The sequence below is a fragment of the Antedon bifida genome, chromosome 4, assembly GCF_963402885.1.
Source record: "Antedon bifida chromosome 4, ecAntBifi1.1, whole genome shotgun sequence".
In the NCBI taxonomy this organism is placed as follows: domain Eukaryota; kingdom Metazoa; phylum Echinodermata; class Crinoidea; order Comatulida; family Antedonidae; genus Antedon; species Antedon bifida.
The window spans coordinates 31,773,803-31,788,442 of NC_136229.1; the positions used below are offsets into that span (position 1 = coordinate 31,773,803).

At 34.7% G+C, this 14,640-nt stretch overlaps 2 protein-coding genes across 2 annotated transcripts; both read right to left on the reverse strand.

The window, feature by feature from the left end:
• Positions 1-4,410: 4,410 nt before the first annotated feature.
• LOC144839339 (E3 ubiquitin-protein ligase TRIM45-like) lies at positions 4,411-6,531 on the reverse strand. Its single transcript, XM_078694654.1, has one exon. The coding sequence runs from the start codon at positions 6,529-6,531 to the stop codon at positions 4,411-4,413; it is 2,121 nt and encodes a 706-aa protein (XP_078550780.1).
• A 5,583-nt stretch (positions 6,532-12,114) lies between these two features.
• On the reverse strand, positions 12,115-14,640 carry LOC144839597 (uncharacterized). The gene is made up of 2 exons (XM_078695029.1): positions 14,509-14,640; positions 12,115-14,271 (listed from the first exon to the last, which is right to left on the reverse strand). The coding sequence occupies exon 2, from the start codon at positions 14,263-14,265 to the stop codon at positions 13,312-13,314; it is 954 nt and encodes a 317-aa protein (XP_078551155.1). The 5' UTR covers positions 14,266-14,271; positions 14,509-14,640; the 3' UTR covers positions 12,115-13,311.

The window sequence follows — 14,640 nt, forward strand, 5'->3', positions numbered from 1 at the left end:
TCCATTCTTTAAACACACACCCTCTGTATTTTTAAAATTAAAATTCAGAATTCGTGTATTTGTGAAATAAATTTAAACCTAGGTAAACATATTATAATGCATATTATTTGTTCCTAATAACACTTATTAAAATGACAATGTGCTTTATGTAACAATAATATAAATATAATTTTCATAATATTTTATGGGGGTGACTTTATTATTTTCATTTTTAAAAGGAACCTGCAGAGAGAGGGCAGTGTGTAGAGATCGCCACAACAGCAGAGCCATATATTGAGAGCGATAAACATAACATAAAAAAAAAAAAAAGATGCCACAGTCTTTTGGGGTCGTTTCCAGCACATCACCAGATGCATTGATGTTGTCACACAGTTGGTCGCATACCTTTAACTCTATTCCACCCACGACATACGTGTTGTTGACACGACGCTCAGGCGACTGAGCTAACTGGTCATTTTGGTTTTAACAAGGTTTATATGATATTTATGACGTAATGATGAATTACGTAATACACGTATAAATAGACTATTATCAGCTTTTCATTCATGTATACTTTTTGGCGTAACTGGTAATGCTGCTCAGTTTTGTGTACTATTAGCTCTCTCGAGATTGGGTTCGAACCTCTACGGATACTTTTTTTTTTCTATTGTGAAAGAGAGTTATTTGGAGGGTTGAAAATGTCAGGACTAAGCATGAATTAATGGACCGTTTTTAAAATCAGAAACACATTCATTTTTCCATTAAATAGACTACCATAAAACCTCGAAAATAAGCCCATGTGCTCCTTCATGTTTTTAGTACTCTTAAGTGCGCTTCTTTCAACGGATAGGCTTCTTTTCCACATGGGGTTCTTTTCGAGATTACTTTTGCAAATTAAAGGAGGGAAGCTGTATAAGTTTCCGCTCGTAAAATTGTTTCTTTACATTATTTGAATTTCTAATAAAGATGAACAAAACCAAAATTTAACAGTGTGGCATGTTGACCGCAAATGACTAACAGTCATCTTCCACAATACAACTGCACAAACTCATTTGCATAACAACGGCGGAGGCGGTCAATATAATGTGTGCGCATTGGCTGCGTTCTATTAAAAGGTCGGACATTGACTATGCAGGCCAATAGACTGTGGATAGCCTTAAGTTGATTAGTGGAATATTTTTGAATATTTATTACGTTTGTCATGTGACACGTCTTCATAACGAGGCTGTCATTCATGGGCGTATACGTACGCAGTGACGGTGCGTTTATACAAAAAGTATACACATTGAATGTGCAGGTCGATAAGATTGTGAATAGCCGTAAGTTGATGTGACACGTCTTCATAATGTGTACGCAATGACATGCACGTGAGAATGTGTGTATACGCTTAAACCTACTCATACAGAAAGTGTGTAATATACAATTATTACAGGTTTCAGATGATGTATTATTTCTTAGAATGACTTCCAAGGAATTGTAATAAAAGTTTTTACAGGATAATAAAAGATGAGAATTGATGAATTATTATTTTAAAAGTATTTTACATCGATTAAGCATATTTGAATACCTACCGGTATGGTACCATACATGTTCGACAATACAGTGTCACAAATCTCTCTTTAAAAAAACCCAATATTAAAAAAAAAAAAATATCCGTAGAGGTTCGAACCCCAGCCGATAGCACTCAAAACTGGGCATTACCCGTTAAGCCACAAAGTTCATGACGGAACAGCTGATAATAGTCTATTTATACGTGTATTATGTAATTCATCATTACGTCATTAATATCCTATTAACCTTGCTATAACCAAAATGATCAGTTAGCTCAGTCGTCTGAGCGTCGTGTTAACACACGTATGTCGTGGGTTCGATTCCCACGCTGGTCGGTGGAATAGAGTTAAGGCTATGCGAGCCACTGTGTTTGGGGTTCACAGATCATACGTCCCCCTTTCCACCACACATCATGAGGCGACAACATCAATGCATCTGGTGATGTGGTGGAAACGACCCCAAAAGGCTGTGGCAGGGCCTTAGTGCTGAGGCAGGGAGAGCACATTTACCATCTTTTTTATTTAATTTCTTTTTTCAACCTGTATTCGATCTCGTAAATTTTCTGTTTGGCGCCCTCAATTTTAAATGACATTGAATTTTTATTTCATCGCAGGTGTACGAAACATTACCCAGCTTACTAGCTAACTACACTCCCCGCCCACTAGCTAGGTATGCACTGTGCTGCCACTAGGCCTAGCCTATTTCGGGTCTCATGTCTTGCAGCATCTGAAATAACATACTAAAATACTGTACATTATTATTATTTTTTATTCGCACTGGAAGTATCTAGGCTTTCATGTTATGTTAAAATTAAATATATTATTTATTTTCCTCAGCAGTGACAAAAATTATATTTTGTTGTTGAATATGCCGTGATTTTAATTGTCAACAACATGATCGTCAGTCGATGATGGCCGGCCGGCTCGGTTTCCATAAATCTCGCGTCGCGTGTGTGGTGGGGTGGAAAACACTCTCATCAAGTTTGCTTCATTAATATGCATGAGACTCTGCGACGACCCACTTTAACCCTCTAAGTGCCACGGGACGTCATTTTACTTTAGCTGCATGCGAAGAAGTAGTCACCATTGATTTTATCGCTGCCAAAATAAAACGCGACCGATTTTAAGGGCGACCGATTTCATCTGTCCTGTATTTATATTATAATCAAACATTTTATCAATACAGTATTTATGTAGGTACAGTATTGTACTTTATATTGTTTAGATCAATAGAGACCAGCAGGAACTGGAGTACTAAAAATGTTATTTAGGCAGGTTTAAATAATACATTTCATTCATGCTTCAAGGCCTTTTTCAACTCAACTAACATTTGTTAATTCTAAATTCACACCATGCTAGAGAAATAAGCAAACAGATGATGAGGAAGAAAACAATTGATAAATTACGAAGCCGATAAGAGAAAGATATTGCACACTTTACAAACTTTATCCAGAAAGATATCTAAGGAAATGTCTTGACAGTCTGAAAAAAAAATTGAACATTATTGTTTGACAAGTTACAGAAATAATTAATTTTGTAATTTTTTTGCAAATACCATGTTCAATAAATATACTGTGCAAAATACTACATTTAAGACTTTTTTCCATGCAAAGGTTTTTTAGATCGCCATACTGTTGATTTTGTTGGTAGGATGTACAAATAATTTCTTTGTTTATTGTGTTTACATATCTAGATATTAAATATTATTTCATACCAAATTCCTATAAAAATATAATCAATTGCAACATTTGGTGTGGACATGAAATGTGTTGATTTACTGTTGCTGATTGCCAATTCTCGATATTATCAAGCACAGTCTATTTCTTATTGTTTAAATATTGAAAAGATATACAGTAATATAAGTACAGTACTTAAATAATTCCCATTGCAATCAAGTTGAATTAGCTGTCGTGAGAGAAATTAGAAAATGTCAATTAGAATTTCTTGAGATGTATCAAAAGTCACATAACAAAAGTGCATTCAAGCGTAACATTCATATATGTGGTTGAGATTGGAGTAGGTCACATCTTGTTACCATTGCAGGTATAAAATAAGTACACTATGTGGTTGAGATAGTGTGTAAAATGGTAAATTGGATCCTTCCATGGGTTCATCATATTGTTTTGTACTCGTACTTTCTTACAATACATTCTTTATTAGCTTTTTAAATCATTTGAATCTTTCAGGGACATAGTCAAGCAGATGGAGCACTTTTGGCAATGTCGTCTGGAGTCCTAGCAACTGGGTCTTACGCAATCAGGCTCAACAAACATTATTAGTAAGCTTATAAAACCATTTATTTCCATTTTTCTGGTACTTTGTATTGGCCTACTCACACCTTAATATGTACCATATCTATCTTACAGTTACTATAATCTCAGAGATTTCTTGTATTACTGGATAAATTAACCTGGAGAGTACTAACATAGTGACTTCGTCACTTTTCTACAATCCGCCAGACTGGTGTTAGTTTTCTTGTGTTTGTATTTTGATTGTATTATATGTATTATATGTCTTCTGGAAAATAAATGACTATGAATATACTACCTAATTCCAAGAAAGTAATTACTTAAAGGTTGTATCTAAAACAATGCAATAACAACGTAACTATACTATTTCTCTGTGATCTAACTAACTATTTTCTGATCTTTAATAAACATTTTTTTTCTTAAATAAAAAGTTCCGTCTGTTCATTTCATACTTTTGATGTTCAAAGAATTCAACGAATCTAAACATTTTTTCATAGTAAATACCATGTTCTGTGTACATAAAAATACTCTATATCAAAAAAATGCAAAAGAAATATTTGTAGAAAAAAGTTTAGGTAAAACTCCCAATATTAAATGAATAATTCATTCATGTCATTTAATTGTGGGCAACTTTAGTAGTTAAATATTTTAATTTTGCTGTCTTCATAATTAGTTACAGCAATTCTACGTGGGTTTGATGAAATGATACACAACTGAAATGGACCATTAATTCTATCTTTTTTCTGATCAATTCTTTTGATAAAATGTCCATCACTACTGAATAGTTGTAGTTTGTAGTGACTTGCTACAATGATGTTGTCATCCTCATCAACTACAACTCCTTGTGGATACATCACCATGCCATCTTTATCACCTTTATTGATAATTACTTTAAATGACTTGTCTTCATTATCATATAATACAATTTGACTATTTCCCCAATCTGCTACAAGCACTTTTCCAGATTGTGTAAGTGTTACATCCAAGTATCCATATTGTACTTTTTCCTGTGATCCTATCTTCATCAGTTCCTTACCACTATTGATGTCAAACATGAACACACATCCAGTGTTCCATTCTGCTACATAAATAACGTGTGTTGCCTCATCTATGTGAATACCTATTGGGTATTTCAATACATCCTTACCAATTGATTTGATCACATGACCATTCATATCACATAGTTTAATGCATTTATTACCCCTATCACTGAATGCTATGTTATTATTCTTCATTTTGTACATTCTGTAAACTTTCACACCTGCTGGTAGTGTAATCTTGCTGATGCGTTCTCCTGATTGTTTGTATTTGTGAATTTCATTTGTGATAAATGAAACCAGCAAGCAACCATCATCACACTTCACTACTCCTGTAGGCTTCTTATCAATTTTAAAATCATTTACCAGTCCTTTCTTTTCTATTTTGATAGTAAAAGGTGATTGTTTGATTGGTTTCCCATTGATATACACATTTAATGTACAGTATCCTGTAGTCTCAAATACTTCTCTTATAACATACTCATTATCTTCTTTAACAAGATTTATGTTGGTTTCTCCTGTTGAATGTGCCCATGTTGCTGTAAGTTGATTAGGACCAACTTGATGTGCTTGTTTTATTTTTGCAACAAGTGTTTCACCTTGGATGACATATTCCGGCACCTTTACATTAATCTGAGTTACAGTCCCAATGTCATGTTGGTTTAACAAATCTATTTGATGTTTGTTTCCAAAGAAGTTAATTTGTCCATTGTCATTTTGTTTCATTTCTTCAGAATTATTCATTTGTTCTTTCAGTGTATTCAATGCAGTCTCACTTGACATCATAGCAGTTGCTGGTTCACTCTGTAGTGACTGATTAAGGAAACTCACATTTGTGTTTAGTTCAGAGGTGATTGACCTTAATTTCTCCATGTCTACATCATTTATTTTCGTTTCATTTTCATAAATTGTGTCAACTTTTTTTATCATTTCATCTCCTTTTTTCTGGATTATTTGTATTGTTTCTTGAACTTGATTTTTAATATCTTTGATACTTGTTTCTTTACTTTCTTTTAGTTGTTCAGCATTCTCTGTGAGCTCCTTGAGTCCATTTTCTAGTTTAGCTTTGTAATGATGGGCTGCAGATTTCAGTTGTTGTGCAGATTCATTAAAACATGTAAATGCTTTCTCAATGTCTATTGTTTTATGATGGTCCACTGCTTGATGTTCTGTTACTGCACAGTGGATGCATATTGGTTCTTTACATTTTGTACAGTATAGCTCTAGTGGTTTGTTGTGAGTAGAACACAACGGCGGGTTTAATGCTACAAGTTGTTGTGGCGTCATTGATTGCATTTCCTCTGCAGAAAGTAGCGTATGACTTGAAGACATTGGCAACATTTTGTGATGTTTACTACATGCAGAACACAAGTAATGTCTGCATTCTTTACAGTAATGCGTTGCCTGTTCTGTTTCTCCACAAACACATGTTATGTTACCTTTCTTTTGAAATTTGTCAATGTTTTCTAACATGTTGTTTAGAAATGCATTTGGTGGAAGGTTCTTAAGCCCGCCATCTGGAATAGGATGTGATTTGCAACAAATTGGACATGTTAGTTTGCCATGGTTTGTTTTTATCCAGTTCTCTAAACATGACAAGCAAAAACTATGTAGGCATTGCAGACTTTTAGGATCCTGAAACTTTTCCTGGCAAATGGCACATACTAAGTCCTCATCTACAACTTGAAAAAACTGATTTAATTTGCTTGTTGCCATTTTCAAACAAATTTATTCTGTAAGATAGTAAAATGAGTAAGAATAGTCATGTGGTGTAGTGATGCTCTTATAAAATGTAATGGACATAACATAGATCATTCACACAAAATGAAGATGTACTGCTAACAGACAGCCAGTACTGAACGAAAGTATACGAACTTATATATCCATTGGACAAAATAATATACAGATATTGACTGCTTAGAGGTTAAATTATTATAAGATTTGACATCCCCGAGGGAATGATATTATGTTCGAGGGAATATATATTTCCCGAAGCGCCAGCTGAGAGAAATATATAATTCCCCGAGAACATAATCATTCCCGAGAGATGTAAAATCTTATATTTTACCGATGTAAAAGGCAATATCTTATATTACATAGCCAACATCAAGTAGAATATCTGCTTGGTCGGGTAGCTAGGCTATGCCTCCTTTTTGTATTGTATGTAAACAAGTCTGCCTAGCCTAGGCCTAGACCTTACCTTGCGAAGAATAATATACAGATAATTCCTTGGCAAAAAAATATTAACTAGCTTAGGTCGTTTAAATAATAACAGAAGAATTTCCATCAATAAGTCTACATTGATAATAATAATTATTATCAGGTAGGCCGAATAAATAATAATTCGTCTTCTTCGAGCCGAATCATCACCGGCCACGTCGCGCGCGTACCGAGTTACTACTGTGAGTATTAACCAATCACAAACGGTCTGTCATCACATCTAGGGAGGACTAATAACAAATGAGGGCGCTATGTATGCATAGTTTAAATAGTTTAGTTGATTAATTTCTTCAAGCAAGTTCCGTGGCGCAGCGGATGAAGCGTTCAAGACTCAGTAGATGACTTTTATTTATTTACCGCCAAACGCGAGTGTTGTTGCCACACGAAAATTACACTTACACGAGAATTTGCTGGATTTTATATGTTTTATGACAGGGACACGATAATTACGCGAAAATTACTCAGTCAATATCATCGTACTCGAGGATATATACGATTTACGATCCTCGCAGCGGTAGTTTCAACCAATCACGTTCACGTATTTACATAGGCTATGTAATATAAGAAAATAAACATGTAACAGTTACTTAGAAATAAAAGAAGTAGAAAACAAAGAATCCAATTCATGTAAACGATCATATCTATCACTATGTTTTCAGGACTTTAGCTAATCGACAGACATGGCCATAGTAAATCAACGTTCACCAAAGGCAAGACACAGAAAGAGGAGAAAATATTTTTTAAATTTACCTGAAACAAATTCCGGAGCTTTCTGTTTTTACCGTCAATAAGAAGACAAGTTTTCCCGATAGTTATTGATGCGGCCGTTGCAAAATGAAAAGTGAGGTTTTGCAATCATGAGACCTGATATTTAGTCTGCGTTATCAGTCAGAGTTAATGTGTACCAATCTCAATAGATATAAAGCATTGAAATAGTATTTGTATTCTATCAGTAGGTTTGTTGACACTGCTGATTATCCTGAATGTAATGACGTAGGCCCACTAAAACAGCAACAGGGTTTTTACATCATGTACAGTTTTTGTTACTAGGTTTATTTTAGATATGCTTATCACTATTTATGTTCAAAAGTCAAAAACATTTACTGTGTATCTATCACTCTATACTAAGTTCACGGTGCAATTGATTCATTTGACACGTAGGCCTAATTAACTATTATGAAGGTCACATTGTCAGCATTAATATCTAGTATATTCATTTTCAACACCAAACCTTTTTAAATCAGGATTTTGTCGCTATACTATAGTTAATGCCTTTTTATGTTTACGAAATAATAATGTATGCTCATTACAAATGCCAATTATTGTAGTATAAAAATAACTAGTGCATTTAAACAATTAAAACCTTCTCTAAAACTAATAATTGTCTAATTGTTTAACCAAAATAAATGTTCTCTAAAGGCTACTAACCAGTGATTAAATTATGATAACAACAGGAATAACTTGAAGAAACGAATCCGACAGATTTTCTGTAAACGAGTACGGAATTCTGCTAAGTTAATCCTATTATATCTATGAATTTTCAGTGGCTTCGCCACCACCTGTAACTAAGTTGTGAGTTTTCGTAAGTACCATTATAACATAGTTCCTTAGAATCATCGGCAAGTAACTTATATATTACTATGGACAATAAAATAATACCAGTATCAGTATAGTTTGTGATACTTCGCATACATTTTTACTTTATTTTTTACTATCTATAAGTATCCGTTAGTTTAGAATCAAACTTGAAATACGTGTACGTGATTGGTTATTTATGTTAAATGTAAAATGTTGTCGGAGTACAAATTATTCATCAACATTTTTAAACATTTGTTTTGTGAAAATTCATTTCCACAAAACTGCATTGACGCGACTCCAAAGATCGGGTGGTGGAAGTATTTAGTATTAGTATGGTCTTCCTATAGAAAGAAAATGTTATTTAAGCCTACTATGCCTATACGTTCTTGAACTTAAGATTTATGACAATAATTTGAAGCTCCTCCCCTTTCATATTTGTCGTTTTGACTTTGAATATTTATAAAGCCCTTTAAAATTCTATAATCAATAATTCTAACGAAAATTAACTCCTAATTTTTTCTTTTAATTGGGTGACAGATATTGTCACCGACTTTTATTTTTATATGCATCGGGCATTGAAATAAATAATGTAATTAATTTGTTGCTATAATTCCTATATTTATTATACTACAATGTTTCTTCTTTGAAATCCTTTGTGCATAATTATTTATTTATTTTTTGATTTTGGTTTTTCCATAGAGGAGATGTATTGCAGCTTAGTCATTTTGCAAATACTGTGTTGTGAAATTGTTGATAGCACTGTACAGTAATTTGGGTAAAATCCCACATAGCTCTATTTTGGTTTAAGTCTACATTGACATACATACTGATTCATTCAAACAATACATTATTTGATTTATTGTACAGAAATACTCCGTAACTAAATCGTCAACATGTCGCTGTCATCAGGTACTGTACCATCTGCATTTAAATTGTCCCTCGTTATTCCACTGTTGAAAAAGCAAAATCTCGACTCCAACGTCCTACAAAATTATAGACCAATTGCAAATCTTCCCTTCCTTTTCAAAGTCTTGGAAAGAATTGCAACTGCTCAGATAAAAGCATATATGGATGAACATTTCCTGTTTTCAAAAGTCCAATCAGCCTACCGCCGCTTCCATTCAACTGAAACCGCTTTATTACGTGTTACAAACGATCTACTACTTGCTTTAGACAAAGGTAATGAAGCGGTACTTATTCTACTCGACTACTCCGCCGCATTTGACACTATCAATCATGATTTATTATTTCAACGTCTTCAGAAAAGATACGGCATAAGCGGAACCGCATTGAAATGGTTTATTTCATATTTTGAGAATCGTAGACAAGCAATCATTGTGGGTGATTCGATGTCTGATGAGTTCGCTCTACCCTGGGGTGTACCGCAGGGATCCGTAAAAGGTCCACTCGATTTCATCTTATACACTGGACCACTCAGCAACATCATTGATTCCCACCCGGAAGTTCGTCATATGATCTATGCAGATGACACTCAACTATATTTAATCATGAAACCTACACATCATTCTGAATCTGTTAACAGCCTTGAATTATGCATCACTGATGTTCGCTCATGGGCCATTCAAAATAAACTCATGTTCAACGACTCCAAGACTGAAATGATCCATTTTCATTCAAAGTTCCGTGAGGCATCATCATTTCCTTTGGTCCATATCGGAGATACTAGTGTCTCTACCTCCAGCTCAGCCAGAAATCTTGGCGTCCAACTAGACAACAGCCTCGGTTTAAAATAATACATTCGTAATGTTTGTCGTGGTGCTTCCTTTGGAATTTACCAGATCGGCCAGATTCGTAAGTACCTTGACAAAACATCAACTGAACGTCTTGTTCATGCTTTTGTTTCATCTCGTCTTGACTGTCATAACTCGCTTCTGTACGGCCTACCAGCTTCTTATCTGTCTCCTCTTCAACGAATCCAAAATTCCGCCGCAAGACTTATCACTGGCACTAAACGACATGAACATATTTCTCCCGTTTTTCGAGACTTACACTGGTTGCCTGTAGTTCAGCGCATTCGTTTTAAAATCCTGTTGCTGACATATAAGGCCATCAACGGATGTGCTCCAGCCTACATGTGTGACATCATTACTCCGTCAACCAACTCTTCGCTTCGTTCATCCTGCAGACTTCTTCTAAAACCTGGACCCCGTTCCAGAACTCGGTTTTACGGTGATCGTGCTTTCGCTGTCGCAGCCCCAAAACTCTGGAACACTCTACCCCTCGAAATACGCTCATCAAAATCTGTAATCACATTTAAAACTAAACTCAAAACTCATCTCTTCAGAGAAGCATAATCACACGCTACTACTTGCACAGATCTTGGAAAACACAGCGCTTTGAAACCTTTGTCTCTTGCGCTTTATAAATGTTATTTATTATTTATTATTATTAACTATAACATGGTATTTTTATTTCATTACAATTCCAACCATGTACATTATGTTTATATTATCAACCACTCTCTACTGATCAGTTAGGCCTATACATTGTAATTGTAAGAAAACGCGGAGTGCATGCCCACCATATAACACTGAGAAACTAATTATATTAGTAGGCCTAGTCGTAAATTTATATATTATTTAAAGTTTAACAACAATTACTGTTTTTCAAATCTAGTGCAGACTATTCAATCGTATTTTACTACAGTATGCACGATTATGAAATGCAGTGGGAATTTAACAACAAGAATTGATCAAACAAAGTACATCCTCATAACTTTTCATTTGTGTAGGCCTATCTAATCTGTGTGTATTGACAAGTTGTACTGATCTGTTGAGATACCGGTATCTCTTCAAATGTATATTTGTACATATATTATTGCTACATATCCTATATCCAACGGTTTTGCCGACTAGACACGAGTCTAAACAGGTTAATTTTATACCCTGGTATTTTAGAGTTGCTGACGTAGATGTGGTGGGTGGGTATGTCAGAGCTACATAAGGTAATAGTAGAAGTAAATAAAATTAGGCCAACACATGCAATCAGGCATGGAAAGACAACATTATTAATGTGTTCCTATTAATTCAATATATAATCATATTAATTGTTGATACTATATACACTCTTTCTTTCGCATTTTGTTAGATTTCGGTTTTTCCATCCCATAGATGAAGTAGGCCTAATCTAGATTCTTGATACTTAATCATTCTGAAAATACTGTATTGTGAAATTGCTGATATAGCGCTGTTAGAGTAATTTGGGAAAAACCCTAATAATTCTATTTCGGTTTATGTCTACATTGAACTACATTTGGATTTATTTTATAGAAATGCGTTTTTTATTTTTTTTTCCATTCCAATCATAATTATGTACAGTATGTTATATTATAACTAGTCTCTACTGACCAGTTACACATTTTCTTCCATAAATTCTTTACATGTTCTTATTGGAAGTTGAAGATTTTAGGACAACACGTATTTTGACCGCACCAATGTATATTTGTTCAATTTAGAACATTGACAAAACAATACAAGACAATTATAAACAAACTCAAAACCATTTAATAATAATTACTGGATTACAAATATAGTGTGAACATTAATTCAATGCGCATTTTACTAAATGCACGATTATCAAATCATTGTGCAATTATACAGTTGGAATTTACCAAAAGAATTGATGAGACAAAATTCATCCGGTTCGTTACTCATTAACTTTTCAATTGTATTTCCACAGTGTAGGTTTATCGATATGTTATTTAGTAATGTATAGCCTGATAATGTAGACGTAGGGTAGTTTAATATAAATTTATAAAAGAAAAATAGCCTACAGTATATTTTTATTTCTCTCTTGTATATTAAGATTTCACTTACTTATACTTATCCTCCTGGCAGTAGGTATGGCAGACAAGTCTGTAGAAAGGGTCAATCATCCGGGATATATAAACATAAACATTAACTGAGCTTAATGACTACTTACTTACAAAACATTCATATATAGAAATACGTGTATTTGGTTTTATAAGGAATAATACTTTCTTTTTCGAAACAAAATAATTTACCTACAAAATAAAAGATGTTTTCATCGTCGTCCAATATAGGATGAAATGATAACAATAATCAATATTTATTATATCTAAATGCAAATTGGCCTAGAAAAAAGCGTGGTTCCCACTAGAACGCAACGGAAAGTGCTGTATTGCGTAATCACAAATAGGAACCGACGACGCAATAGTGCTGCAATCGCAGATTTGATTTCACACAATTATTAAGCTTGGTTCCCACTAGAACGTAACGCAAGGACGTAAACGCAACGCAAGCGTTTTAACCAATGACAAGCGAAGTTATAGACAGTTAGCAATCACAAGCGAATAAGCCATCGCTTGTGATTGGTCAATTCACTTGCGTTGCGTTACGTCCTTGCGTTGCGTCGCTAGTGGGAACCACGCTTTAGAAGGGCATTGTCTTACGTTGCGTAGATTGCGTTACGTTGCGTAGATTGCGTTACGTTGCGTAGATTGCGTTACGTTGCGTCGATAGTGGGAACCAAGCTTAAGCAAAATTGTAACAAAAATGATAGATTTGATTTTTAAATTTCTTTTTTTGCTGTTAATTATCTATTTCTCGTTTTGGTTCTCATTCATAGTTTGTTCTTTGAAAAAGAATACTGCGAGACGTGCATAATTACCCCGAATTTACATTTCAGTGTACTCGTGGTATCAAGATCAGGCTTTCATTAGAAACTGTCATATTGTTTTTGCAATATTTCATGCTCATGTATCAGTACTGCTGCCAATGCCGTAATATGTTCCTGTAGGTCAGATTTAGATCCATTTTGTATGTCTTGTATAGTTTTCATCAAATTTATAGAATCCATAATTACATAAATCCCGTTTAGAAATCCAGAGATACCACGGGTCAATTTTGATGGCGTTTTAAATGGTTTTGCTTTAAGAGATTCTCCTACATCGGCAATGACTGATTCAGCCCGAGAGTAATCCATTTTTAGATTTAACATCCCTCCGATAAAGTAATCTATTCCAGGCCATTGATGCTTTTTTTCAAACTCATCGACAGCGTCACTGAAGAGTTTACTGGTTGTCATCAAGGATTCAACAGCAGTTTCCATTTGTTCCGTGAGTTTACGATCTTTTTCTAGCAACCTTGCTACTCGTTTGCTCTGGATGTGAGTAAAGGCACCGTCTGTAATCTCTGCTCCGATAAGAACTGCACTGGATGCCAGGGTTACTTTAAGTCCGAAAGCATTTAACAAAAGTCCTCCGGTCACGGGGGAAAGCAAAAGTGACCCAATAACAATGATACCACCAATTATACCGGTAATCGTAGCACCGGCTTTCACTACATTTTTACCAGTCTCTACCATTATGACTTCACCAATAAACTTGGTCAATTCCTCAATAACCTCTAAGCGATATTTTGACCACTCTTTAAAGACACTTCGAAATTCTCCCGTTACTTCTTTTATTTGCGGTTGAATATCATGGATCAACTCAAGCTGTTTGATTTCTTTGTTGGCATGTTTTGTAAGTTCCCCGGATGGAAGAAAACTTAAGGGATCGTTCAGAACAGTGTCTATCAAAACTGTTGCCATCTGACACAACTCTTTTTTTGATTTACACGTCCAATGACAGACCAGTGTGTCATACCGCGGGTTAAGGTGCTTACTCATAGTGCTCTGCAAAATAATCAAATACATAATTAATCGAAAAATCCAGTAGGAGAGGGGTACCGTATAATTATCGAATACATTAGTGCCCGGTTGAATAGTAAACAGCACATTAGGCCTAGCGGTCCAGTCAATGTTAGCTGTGCAAGTTTGTATAGTGTTGGGTGATTCACATAGTTTAGCTCTATAGACCTAACCTAATAATACTAATTTGTACGCTCGATTTGTCAACAAAATTAAACTGACCTGATGAAATAGTTGTTGTAGTACAATAGTTCTCGGAACTCTTAGCAGAGCCTGTACACTTGGAAATGTGTGTATAAGAATGTCCGTTCTGTTGGAACAACTGGCTCGTCCCCACCTATAATTAGTGCTGTA

Bases quoted from the DNA above. Each gene is read 5' to 3' on its own strand.
- LOC144839339 (XM_078694654.1), bottom strand. From the start codon at position 6,531: ATGGCAACAAGCAAATTAAATCAGTTTTTTCAAGTTGTAGATGAGGAC.
- LOC144839597 (XM_078695029.1), bottom strand. From the start codon at position 14,265: ATGAGTAAGCACCTTAACCCGCGGTATGACACACTGGTCTGTCATTGG.